Source organism: Engystomops pustulosus, chromosome 2 (genome assembly GCF_040894005.1).
Source record: "Engystomops pustulosus chromosome 2, aEngPut4.maternal, whole genome shotgun sequence".
In the NCBI taxonomy this organism is placed as follows: Eukaryota; Metazoa; Chordata; class Amphibia; order Anura; family Leptodactylidae; genus Engystomops; species Engystomops pustulosus.
Genome location: NC_092412.1, coordinates 71,355,159 through 71,368,612, shown reverse-complemented (window position 1 = coordinate 71,368,612; position 13,454 = coordinate 71,355,159). Strand labels below are relative to the sequence as shown.

Genomic DNA, 13,454 nt, shown 5'->3' with positions numbered 1-13,454 from the left:
TGATAGTATGGTAAGAGGCCACTTCCTTCTTTAATTGCAGATATACATTAGTAGGGGGTTTTGAATAACCTCTCCATCTTAGATCAGTGAGACACAGGCAAGTGTTCCAGGGACCCTTCCCAAAGAGGTCATACAGTCCAGTCAGTAATCACATTTCAGTTTTGGCTGTTAAATCCCTTCAGCTTAAAGGGATTGTCCACTTTCAGAAAATAATGGATATTGTTTGTGTAATGAAAAGTTATAAAAAATTTTCAATATACTAACAGTATCAATTCCTCACAGTTTTCTAGAACTCTTACTGCTGACAGGAAGTGGTTTACAGCCTGTGCATAAAATCTGGTTTGTGGTCATGTGATGCACAAAGGTGCACGGCTCGTTATATCACACAGCTCTCATTACTCTCTGTGATATAACAAGCAGTGCACCTGTGTGACATCACACGACCAGGGACTAGTGTTTATCCACAGGAAGTAAACCGCTTCCTGTCACCAGTAAGTGTTCTAGAAAACTGTGAGGAATTCATACTGTTAGTATAGGGGAAATTTTTATAACTTTTCATTCCACAAACAATATCCATTATTTGCTGCAATTGAACAAATCTCTTTAATAAAACCCTTGACCCTCCCTAACCCACATTTTACGCAGCAAACCGATAGTGGGATAACTAAACCTACCGCTCCTCTTCAGCCATTCCAATTTTATCACTGCAAATTTACAAATCGTACAATAATCAGCCAAAAAAACATTGTCCTACCATATCCCTTTAAATGTTGCAAACAGAAAGCGTTTGATTCCCCAAGTACTTTATTTAGTACTCATCTATAATGCTCTCCATGTTGCTTCTGAGTGAAGGAGTGACATCATAGTATCTAAAGTACACTCAACAGCTCAAATGAGAATTAGAGACAGAGCCTCCATGGCGGAAAACTGCTAAAAAGTGCAAATTACTAACTGTGTAATGGCCAAGAATAAATATCACACTTCTTCGGACTGTAGGTAAAATGTTTTTCCCCTTTGCATACTTTTAGATAAAGCTTCACCATCTATAGTGTGGATTTTGCTTAGACTAAATGTAATGGAATCCTGGGAGTATAACATGAATGATGCCGCAGCACATTCACCGCTGCTGTTCCGCACAATGCAGTTATTTGTGCTTTTAGTTATTGTGGCAACTGACCTTTCCACATGACACTTATGTTTTATTGCGGTGATATAATAAATTGTTTGCTTGGGAAGGAAAACACAAATATATAAATAAATACCGAAAGACAAAATGTTGCTGTAAGGCCATGAGAACTGATTTTCCAATATTTAATGACACAGCATAAACAAATATTACCCTTTACAGCCAGACCTGTTATTTTCTTTATGGAACGAGACAGACAGCTGTGAGGTACCACAGGGAATAGACGCATTCTCCAACATGACCCAAGAGGTAAAAAGGACACAACAAATTTGTCTCTACAATGTGGTGCCTTAAAAACATAGCAATAGGTTTGGAACAAACCTTACATTTGTCAAGACATTCTCTGCTCAATCAAGTGACAAGCCTCGCGGCATCCCAGTGACGGCGGTGTGATGGCAGCTGGCAGGGCTAGGAGATGGCTATGCTTAAGCTTGATAAGTGAATCAGATGAGACTGCACAAGGCTTGATAACACAAACAAACTCACTAACACTTCTAGAAACTGTAAAACTTGCCGATAGGTTACTAATTGCATTTTTGTAGTCTCCATAGCAACCCAACAATTCAGGATTCTTAAGAAATTTGGGGCTTTCAACCTATGCAAAGATACAATTTTCTTTCAAGGCTACTCCACAGACAACACACATGCCAACTTTCCTTACACATGATGCGTTTGTAAGCATTTTACTGTACTTTGGGCATTAAATGGGGCCTCAAACAATTCATTTTTCTTTTGTGTGAAGATAAAATATCATTCTTTACAGATAAAGATCCGGGCTGTGGACTATGGTTATCTTCTTATATTTCTTATCTATGGCCTCCATAAAGGATTGACTCCAGATTTCAGTAGGCCCCGGGGCGACAGAGCCTAAGTGGGCCCCTTTGCAGTGAACTCACATGGCAGCATTAAAAATTCAGAAACTATAACAGTCTCCTGTTTCCTAAAATATTTCCTAGTTTACCAAAAAGCCCCCTCATGGGTATTTTGTACAAAGCCCTCCTCACCACCTATACATTCATTAGATACAGCCTCCTCACCGCCATGTATTCCTTATGCAACACCTTATGTGGGCCCCGGCACTTGTTATGCCAATGGTCCTGACAGGTTCTGGGGGGCATTAGCAGAGCCCCTCCTGCTGCAAATTACAGTGTAAAAGAGCACTTCCCTCTCCCACTGTATGCTGAAAAATCTTGTTCTCCGGTGAGATTACATCAGGCAGAGGGAGAGGGGAAGCACTGAAGCAGAAGAGGGGGAGGGTAAACAGTCTAACAGCCTGTGAAGTTGCAGCTTGGAGGGGCTCTGGTTATGCCCCCAGAGCCTTTCAGGCTCATTAGAAGGTTTTGAAAGGTTCATTTTAGAAAGTAGGAGACCTTGGATAACAGATATAAGAAGATTACCACAGTCACAGTAGGAGTAGAAGGCAAAGGAGGAAGTAGAGTTCTAAGAGCCGTGTGCAGATAATGATAATGAGTCATGTTTACTTTTATCAACTTTTAAAAGGTGATTGGAATAAGTAATGTTAATTATAAAAGCAGATTGGGAATTTGTATTAAACGGGTTATGGGATCCATTTTAGAAAGAGATGGACTAGTCAAAGGACCATGTTTGGAAAAAAATAAATCAAATGTCCATAATAACATCAAATAGTAAGCATTTCTTATTGTAGTCTTTTGTGTGATTATGATACTGTAGAGAAATTCAGAAGGAGCTCATGGGTATATTTTTCCCAGTGGTTTTGGTTCCTTATTCTGCCTACAATTTATATGACATATTATTAAGGACAATTAAAAGTGTCCTCACATCCTGTGCTACAAGATCTCTACAGCGAACTATTCTAAGACTCCTCCCCTCTGCAACTGCTGTATTATTCAACCAGAAGCCTCCTACAGGAAGACTGCAGCAATCAGTTTAAAATACGGATCTTAAAGAGGACCTGTCACCCATAAAAAAAAAATCACTAAAAGCTAAAGTAAGCAGCTCCTAGAGCTATCTCCGATGTGACAGTGATACACTGCTAGCGTTATGGGAACCCTCGTATTACGCTAGCGAACACTGCTGTGAAGTACAATAAAAACGACGGGACGGGGCTAGGGCGGTGATTGCTGCATGAAGCACTGCAGTCACCGCTTGCCTATAGAGTGGGAGAGGCGGTCTGGGGAAGAGGCAGCGCCTCAGACCGCCCCCTCATGAATACGCCACACCACTTTAAGCGTGGTTTGGCGTTTATATTGTACTTTGCAGTAATGTTAACGCTAGCAGTGTAACACTGCTGCATCTTAGATAACGCTAGGAGCTGCTTACTAAAATAGTGATTTTTCTATCAGTGACAGGTCTTCTTTAAGGAGAAATTGATACAATCTTCTGTGTGAAATATTAGAGAAACATAAATTTTACTGTCAATGCATACAATAAGCGAAGGGCAGGCTGGCACCATAAGCATACATGAAAATTCAGGATAATTAAAAAGTACACACTTGAATGTGTGAGGAAAACATAAAGTTGCTATAAATAGAATATACTGTACCAGATAAGTAAATGGCTTTATCAACCATGAACTCTTCAGAAAATCGAATGTGACAGAAATTCTTCTTGCTTTTCCGAATCGCTGTAATGTCACCACATTGCTCAAACACTTCTTGGATAATCTCTTCAGTGGAATTTTCTGGTAACCCTCCAACAAATACAGTTTTACAACCTGGAGGCCGCTCTCTTGTAGAAGGTGGAGGCAAATCTAGAAAACAAAGAATGTAATTTTACATTCAAGTGCAACAATCATGAGAAAGACAGCGTGCTCTAGACGGGGTGTAATTTGCATATTTTGGGTCTCTTCCAAAAAGGCATAAAGTGATGTGCCTGCATTTGCATATAAGGACTAGCATGTCCGTTTATATACAATTTTGGATGTTATCATGAAGTTCAAATAAAGCCTTGTTCCCACTGTTCTTTGGAGATGAACCTGGAATTTTTTTCTGCTTTACAAGCCCTAAAATAATCTTAATTCCTTGCAAACTGCCAGTAATTGCGATCATTTCCTGCTTTGTGACACCTCCACGCTTACTGGACGTGGAGGAATAAGTGGGTTCAATTTTAAGCAATGCAGGCAGCTGTACACCACGTCAGTCTTCCGCTGGATACATCAGGAAGCCGGACCCTCCCGATGTATCTGGCAAAAGCTTCCATAAATGACCGCCATAGACACCTCCTATTGTTTCATCTGACAATGTTATTGTCCTGTTATGTCTTATTTTATTTGTACATATACCCCATAACCTGTACAGCACTGCATTATATGATGGCGTTATAGAAATAAAAAATACTACATAATATTTGTAAAGAAAATGTTATGTTTATTTCACTAGATAATAGGATTTTTACAGATTTGAAAATCTATCCTGCCTTAAAATCTGCAAAGCTTTTCTTCTTTACATGTGAATAACCCCATTTAATTCATGAGCCATGTCTCAGCTAGGCAGTAGATTTTCAAAAGAGAGAGAGAACATTATTGAAAGTAAAAAGGGAACCATCAGCAAATCTGAAGGCATAAAAAGTAGCAGTTATAGGGCAAATATGACAAATTATACATAATGGCTGTATTTTCACACAAAGTTTTCTTGGTAACAAATGCATATTGTGCCAGCTGTAAAATTTAGCTTCATAAACAAACACAAGAAATGGTGCACTTTTATTGTTCTTCAACTACTACACTTAAACGACATCAAAAGAAGAAAAAAAAAGGAAGAAGAAAACACAAAGCTCTGACATTATGATGAAAAACTCTGCTGGTTATCGCTGCTGTCTTGTTTCAGATAAACAACAGAATGCCAGAACAGAGGAAACATAACCTAACAGCGGGCACACACATACCCGGCTAAGAAGATGCTATACAATTTACATTTAATCTTTATTATCTCGATTATTTTTAGAATTATCTGGTAAAAAAAAAGTTAAAGGGGTTTTCCCACAAAATAAGTTAGGCCCTATCCACAAGGCCTAACTTCCTGATCTGTGAAGGTCTCAGTGATGGGAGAACCACAGATCACGAAAACTGGGGTTCCGAAGTAACTTCATTGGATCCCTCCTTGCTCGCCGAGTACGACGCTCAGAAATCTCCATCCGCTCCATAAAGATGAATGGGCAAAGCGTTCATGCGTGACCACTCAATCTCATCTCATGTTCTGTTCCTACAAAGACTTGCACTTGTTCTGTGTTCAACAACTCCTGCTTGTGGCAAACAATAAACAGAAGGAAATAAAATTAAAGACCTAACAGAGATATGAACTTACCCTCAGCCATTTATTTAACCCTTTAAGGACCTTGCCATTTTTTATTTTTTCATTTCCATTTTTCACTCCCCACAATTAAAAATCTATAACTTTTTTTTTTTAACACGTAAAGAGCTGTGTGACGGCTTGTTTTCTGTGTAACAAATTACACTTCATAGTGACAGGATTTAATATTCCATGCCGTGTACTGGGAAGCGGGAAAAAAATTCAAAATGTAGTGAAATTAGTGAAAAAACGCATTTGAGGCGTTTTCTTGTGGGCCAATGACAGGTCTTCTGTATTCTTTGGGTCGGGGCGATCACGGGGATACAAAATTTGTATAGGTTTTATAATCCTTTCATACATTTACAAAAATTAAAAACTTGTGTAGATTTTTTTTTTTTAATTTTGCCATCTTCTGGCGCTAATAACTTTTTTATACTTTGGTGTAAAGAGCTTTGGGTGGTATCTTATTTTGCGACTTTTGACGTAGTTTTCATTCCTACCATGTATGACCTTTTGATCACTTTTTATAGATTTTTTTTATATTTTTCAAAATGGCAAAAAAGTGCCATTATCGACTTTGGGTGCTATTTTCCGTTACTGGTTAAATGCTGTGAAAAACCGTTATTATATTTTGATAGAACGGGCATTTTTGGATGGGGCGATACCCCAATGTGTTTGTAATTTTCACTGTTTATTTATATTTATATCAGTTCTAGGGAAAGGGGGGTAAATTGAATTTTTAGGTTTTTTTATTATAAAAATTTTTTTAAACTTTATTTAATTTATACTTTACTATTTTTCAGACTCCCTAGGTTGTCTGATTGATCCTACCATATACTGCCATACTACTGTATGGCAGCATATTGGGATTTTCCTCCTCATTCATTACAATGTGCTGATAGCACCCGAGGCTGTCATAGCGACAGATCTCCGCTTCTTGATTACACCACGCCCATGCGCCACCCTCTTTTTGAAGCCAGCAAAGCTGCCGGCGATGTGTGGGTTAACACCCGCGATAAGTGTTAACCGGCAAGCAGCAAAGACTTACCGGCTATGGAGAGGGCTCAGCCTGTGAGCCCTCTCCATGCACCCGCGGCCGACCCGTGACGTGCTATTACGTCACGAGTCGTGAAAGGGTTAAAGAGGACCTTACACATGTAAAAACGGCACAAGGAGCTGCTTACTTCAACAGACGCAGCATCATGTGGTAGTCACCGCCCCCTCATGAATACACCCGGCGTTTTCTCATGTACAGCGCGGCAGTGTTTGCTGCGTCTGTTGTAGCAATAAGAGCTGCTTACTTTAGTAAGCAGCTCGTAGTGCAGTTATCACAGGTGGCAGGTCCTCTTTTACTTAGTAGTAAAAAATGAGACCTGTATATTTACACCGAGGCAAGTTGGATATGGACTAAAATATAAAAAGAAGATTCTAAGATAAAATATTTATGTTGTCATAACACCTAATTCAGTTAATAACTAATTTTATAAGCAATTATGGTCTGTTCTTGCATCTTAAAGGGAACCTGTCACCAGTCGCATTGCTTCTAAACCCCCAAACGTATCTTATATGGGCTGTTAATCTAGCCATGTCTTTATAAATTGCCTATGCTGCCTTTATAAAAAAAAAATAAAATGATATTCTTGGACAGCTACCTGTCAGGGGGGTGCAGTTTGGTGAACAGCAGTCAAGCAGTCACCAAGTCAATGCTGCCTCCCGCCGTCTTGTTACAAAATTCGCATCTTCTAGCCAGCCGTGCTGACTCGTAGGCAGATCCAGTAGGCAGGGCCAGCATCAGCTCCACTGAGGGAAGGAGGCAGTGGTTACCTGACAAGGTGGCCTTGAGGGTGGGTGACTGCTTGAGTGCCATTTCCCGAACCCCACGCCCCTGACTGGGAGCGGTCCAAGGATATAACTTATATAGGCAGCATCGGCAATTTATCAAGACATTGGTAGAAAACAGTTACCAGCCCACATAAGGTACATTTGGTGGTGTAGAGGAATGCCTCTGGTGACAGGTTCCCTTTAAGATGTAGATGTAGACAATGTCATACTGTAAAAGCCTTATAGGGGTATTCCCACAAAGACAAGATTCTTAAATATACTCAGGATAGTAAAATGACACACTCTAATTTACTGTTATTAATAAAAATACAGCATTCCACAGATATAATTCCAACCTGTCTCTATCAGTCCTGGTGTACACTTTGGTTGCCTTCGAATCCGACCGTTAATCTTCTGATTTTTCTCATGAATAGATTCTCCTGATTCACACTGCGTTGTCTATGCATCGGCCCCTTCCCCCTCAATTCCAAGACAATCTCACACACAGACTCTCACACTCAAAACAGCAGCATGAAGAGACTAAATCTACAAGCTACATGCAAGATAAGATCCTAATATCTGGGGAAGAAGGTACAGCAGAACTGACTCTGTGTGTGATATAGCTGGGTTAGCAGAGCTGGAGAGTGTCATTGTGTGTTACACCCATCTCATGGATCTCATCATTTCTCATCTCTGATCTCTCTCATCCCTCTTTTATTTGTGTCAAATACTAGTGAATGTTCAGAAGCTAAATAAAAGTGTAGATAAACCTGGATACTGATAATCACATTGAGAGCCGCCACCCACACTCTGGAATTTTGCACTGACCACCACTGAGTTATAGGAGCTAAAACAGCAATAAGGAGGAGTAAAATTGTAACGTTAAGGGGAAAAATGATGTTTGTTGTGTAAAATACACTCAAGGGTTTATATTTTAGAGTTTCCTTTCAAGGGCAAATCCCTTTAAGGAAATGCAATCACCAGTAAAAATCTGTCTTTTTTTTCAATGGACATCACACAATTTCACTAAATCCAATACTTTTAATAGATCAGTGCCCACCATTATTTGAATGGACTTTGCCTCTGGAGGAGTGTGTCCTACTCAGAACCATTTTTCACGGATCACAAAGACTATATTTCACGAGGATCTGTGACTCACGGATGCCACATTGATGCAAATTAGCCAGGATGTTAGTGTATGTATTTCATAGATGATTTTTGCAAGGTTTGTGTTCATGTAGTCTTAGTAATATATAGAGGATCCATGGTTCTGTAATGACGCACCAATAAGCAACAGCTGCTTGGCATCATTCATCCTAGTTGCTACATAGAAAACAATGGAAAATTACTTGCAGGGCAACGTGAACAGTGTAATCATTCTAACAGCAACCATCACTCTGTCACACAATGAAAGGCAATGGGGTCCATTCTAAAGACGCAGCGAGAGTGCACTGACGTCTAAATTTAACATTACTATGAGATGTGAAGCTTGTGCCGGAGTAGGTTTGTCAATCTACTGCTTGTCTAAATCAGGGAGTCCCTGCCATTATGTGCATGAGATTGGCAATAGATGATATCATTAAAGGATGGAAGGATTTTATACACTGGAGTCAGCAACAAGGGTATAATAGAAATTCCATCACATAGACTTACGGCTCCCATTGATACTCCCTGAAGTGAAGTTGCACTTTAAATAAGTTTTCAATCTCTGCTCAGTACTGACAATTAAGTGTTCACTGGAATTGCCATTCACCTATGAATTAGATTTGTAATTGGAGTTTGAGGAATTCACACATATAGTCTTTTCACAAAGCAAACATTAACTTTTTAATATATTTTTTTTGCTATTGCCAGCTTTAACATCTTGTATTGGAATCTGAACTATATCGAGCTTCTATGGAAAAATTCACACCACTATTTATGCCTCAAACTAGCAGAACCACCCATGAAGAGACCCCCCTCACTGATCAGACATTTCTTATAGATATGTCATTGCACTCTTTAAGGGGTGTCCATTCATGGTGTGATGCAGCAATGGTGATTGTATACAAATAGCACCAAGAGCTGGGCTGCTTCTTTATTTTAAAGACTATAACATGGCGAGCAAAGGAAAGGCACATCAAGTGCCGTGATACCCATTTTAGGATTATTTCAGGCAAAAAGACAAAAGTCTTAGGCCCCTTTCACACTTGCGTTTTTCACGCACGTTTTCTGCGCATGCTTTTGACACGCAGAACTTGCATTGCACTCTGACCCATTGTAATCAATGGGTCTTTTCAGACTTGCATTTTTTTTCACGCGCACAAGCGTGTTTTTTTTAACGCGCGTTTAAATCTCGACATGCTCTACTTTTGCAAGTCACGTGCTTGAAAAAACGCACCATACAAGTCTATGGAGATGCATCAAAAACGCATTGCAGTCTGAGACACTTGCAAGTGCAATGCGTTTTTCACGCACCAATTGCCATAGAAAAGATAGAGCTCAGTCCTGAGTCCATTTCACACGCATTCTCTGCGCGTGAAAACGCATTGAAATTGCATTGAAATTGCATCAAAAAGTGTGTGAAAAACAGACACTGAACAAACTCGGACTGAAAACTGATTGCACTCTGATGCAAAATGTGCGTTTTTCACTGACCAAACCCTGATCGCTCCCTGATCAAACTCTGACGTGAAATGCAACGCCTTATACGTACTCAGGATAACAAAATCACTCATTCTCTAATTCCCTGTCATTAACATAAATGCAGCATTTCACAGATATGAGTCCAACCTGTCTCTATCAGTCCTGCTGTACACAATTTCAGTTGCCCCTATACATGACCCTGTTACTTCTGACTTAGGGTGATGTCAGACGTGTTTGCAAACGCAGACAAAGCCGCACCCACCAGGGTGGGCTGCGGCCCGATCGCATTGGCGTTTCTATGGTAACGCCTGCGATCGGGAACGAGTCTCCGGTGGTTTGCGTTAATTTAATGCAAAACAACGGCGGCACGTCTGACATCACCCTTAGGGTCGGGTGGCCGCTATCTTGGATTTTTGTGTGAGATTGTGCAGATGAGATTTCTTTGTCTCTATGCTGTGTGTCTGTAGCCATGCCCCCTGGAGCTCACAGACACTCATCACTTCCTGCCAGGACATTGTGAACAGAGAGGGGCTACAACTACAAGAAGATAAGTGATCCAGGGGAAGGGGAGGCAGGCATATATCTGTGAGATGTAGCAGAGCTCACAGTTTAAGGCTACATGCACACTGCCGTGTGTCCGCCGCACCGTAGCACGGCGGGCACACGGCAGCGCGGGGAGAGGAGGAGGAGGTGAGTGCCGCATTAACCCCTGCCCCTCTCCACAGGAACATATGGGCCACAGCGCCGTAATACGGGAAAAGATGGGACATGTCCTATCTTTTCCCAGGCTATGGAGCGGTACGGTGCCGCACGTGTGCTGCACAGTACCGCTCCCATACCATGCCATGAGCCCATAGAAGTGTAGGGGGGACGTATATCGGCCGTATATATGTCCCCCATACATGTGTGTGAATGCAGCCTAACAGTGTAAAAGTCTGTGAAATCTTATTCATCTCTGATCTGTCTCGTCTCTCTATGTGTCAGAGTACAATGTCAGAAGCCAGATGTATTTACACTTGTACCCTGATAATCTAACCACATTGTCACCACACAGAACTAGATGGGTCATAATGTGTCTGCTTAGAGAGTCCCGTCCCTTCCTCTGGAATTTTGCACTGAGCAGCCTATAGAGTGATAGGAGCTAACACTGCAATAACACTGAGCAACATTGTAAAGTAAGGGGTTAAAATTATCGCTAATGTGTTAACATCACTAGGGGATTGAAATGTGAGAATTTTCTTTCGTGGGAAAACCCCTGTAACCAGTGTGAAGAAGACCTTCTGCATCTGTCTTTTCCTTGAACAGCTGGATTCATAATAAAGAGCGGACCACGCATGTGCAGGAATTGCAGAGAGTCTGGAGACATCAACAGCTCTCTAGCAGGGCAGAGGGTGAGGAAAACAGGCAGGAAGGGTTGGGGACTCTGGTGATGCTCATTAGCAGATTTAAAAGTAGATTTTTGTAAAAAAAAGAACCAATCAAAAAGAAAACTAAAAACCAATTGTGTAATATAGCATGAACGATGTTGATAAATCTAGTAGCTTTAGACTGCCTTGTCTAATGTGGCAAATCATCATCTTAAATCTGAAGTATACAGCATTCACTGTAGCCAGTGAAGGCCTCTAACAGCTATAGTATCTGGGAGCAAGGATACAATAATATAAAGAGAATAAAGGGTTACTGTAGCTCATGAATACTTAAATGTGATGCATTTGAGTGGGGCTTAAATCACCCTGAGAAAAGCAAAGACTGCATCAATGAATATTAAACTGGAGCCATGGAGCTCAGTCTGAAGAAAGACCATCTTGGCTCAGTCAGACTGTGACGGATGGAGTCAGCTGGCAGGACTGCATATCATGCAGAGGGTATGGAGACAATGAAGGAGTGAAATAATTTTATCTCACTCTGCCCAAGGGAAAAAAATTGATTCTGGGCTCTTAGGAAAGGATTCATGGCACTCTTATTTTATGTACATACTGTCAGAGAGCGTATGAATAAAGAATGTAGCAAGACAGGGAGGAGTTATTCTTGAACTCTTTCACTTTCAAGAACTACATATATGCTCTACTAAGATGTCAGAACTTTTAAAGGGATCTTCGATGTAAAAAACTAAATGAACGTATATCCATAACATACATTTCCGTAGTGTTGAGTCTTTTCCATTGATTTCTGCTTGTTTAGGTTGTCATGTGATCTAACATGGACCTCTCTCCCAATACAGTTAACAAGGGGGACGATTGTGAGCCAGAAGAGTTTGCTCTTTTTAGTGAGCTCAACCTAATGATGCTGCTCATTGAAAAGAGCCTGGCTTCCCATCAATACTTCCTGGGCTGTCGTTTCTTTATTGACTTGGCACAGCGTAAGCTGAAAGGGAGAAGAAGGGGCTCAATGTACAAAACCTGCTGGGCAAGGATTCATTGGAATTGTAGTCTCAGCATGTAAACACTTCAATAAATAAACTGTGTTCAGAAGTCATAGGAATTTTTTCCTGGATTGAGCTAAACAAGTGTGCTAAGCCATGAAGGTAACTAGGAAAACACGCTCATCATTTCCGCAAAATACCCCATAAATGTTGGACAGGCATGTGACTTATATTTTATATATATATATATATATATTATATATATATATATATATATGCAATTAACAAACATTTTTGGAAACACTCCTAAACATGTGGAATGAAAAAATGTTAAATATAGATGTGACCTTACCTTTCTTCTTAGATGGAAATACCTGGATATGTATGTCATAAGATGAGCAGATTTATAAAAGTACACATCATTTTACAGTATTAATTTATAATATTCTAACTTCATGTGTGAAAACCCAGTGATTGTGATATGGACTGCAATCTCGTATTCAGCTGCTTCAGGCTACGGCAAACAAATGTGTGAATGTAAGAATAGCAAACTGAATACAGAAATGCTAAATGCTAATGCTGAAACGAGCAGGTAGTCGTTGAATGAAATGCTCAGATAAGCCTATAAAGTTTAGTAACCATGTACAAAATATGAGGTCAAGAACAATGTCCATCTTATTTTGGAATCCTAGAAAAAAAATCTTAAAATTAAAAACATAGCCCACTTATACAAGATCAGGAGAACTTACTAGGATTTTGAGGAAAGAGGGTGCAGCTTTTACTGTGAATAATTTCTTTCACAATAGGGAGTGGTGGAGGTGGTATGAGACCCATACCAGCCATCATCGGATTGATTGGAGTTATGCCAGTCATCATGCTTAGGTTTGGATCAAAGCCTGGGACGCAGAGAGAGTCTGCAAACAAACAAAATAGCAATACACCTTAGAAATAAAGAAGACATAATGCTAAAGATTTCATGTCTCACTGAAGAACATTTGGGATAGTGCAGACCTCCCTGTGTGTTATAAGCCATTTACTCATTGGGGGCAGAACAGCTTGTAAACACTGCATGTAGGGAAATCAAAGGGGATGCTATGTAATTAAAAAACATAACAAAATCAAATCACTGCTGCAGACATCTGAAACCAGACACCGAGAACACCATCAGCTTCCCCACGCCAGTTGTTTGGTT

The 13,454-nt window shown here is 40.3% G+C and overlaps 1 protein-coding gene across 4 annotated transcripts in view; it reads right to left on the bottom strand.

The window, feature by feature from the left end:
* ENOX1 (ecto-NOX disulfide-thiol exchanger 1) overlaps window positions 1-13,454 on the bottom strand; it is a 355,077-nt gene that overhangs the window by 76,049 nt on the left and 265,574 nt on the right. For all 4 annotated transcript variants that reach the window (XM_072135263.1, XM_072135265.1, XM_072135262.1 and 1 more), the window contains 2 exons: window positions 13,012-13,176; window positions 3,711-3,917 (listed from right to left, as the gene is read on the bottom strand). In XM_072135263.1, coding sequence (XP_071991364.1) covers window positions 3,711-3,917; window positions 13,012-13,176 — 372 coding nt within the window. The remainder of the gene's footprint in view (window positions 1-3,710; window positions 3,918-13,011; window positions 13,177-13,454) is intronic.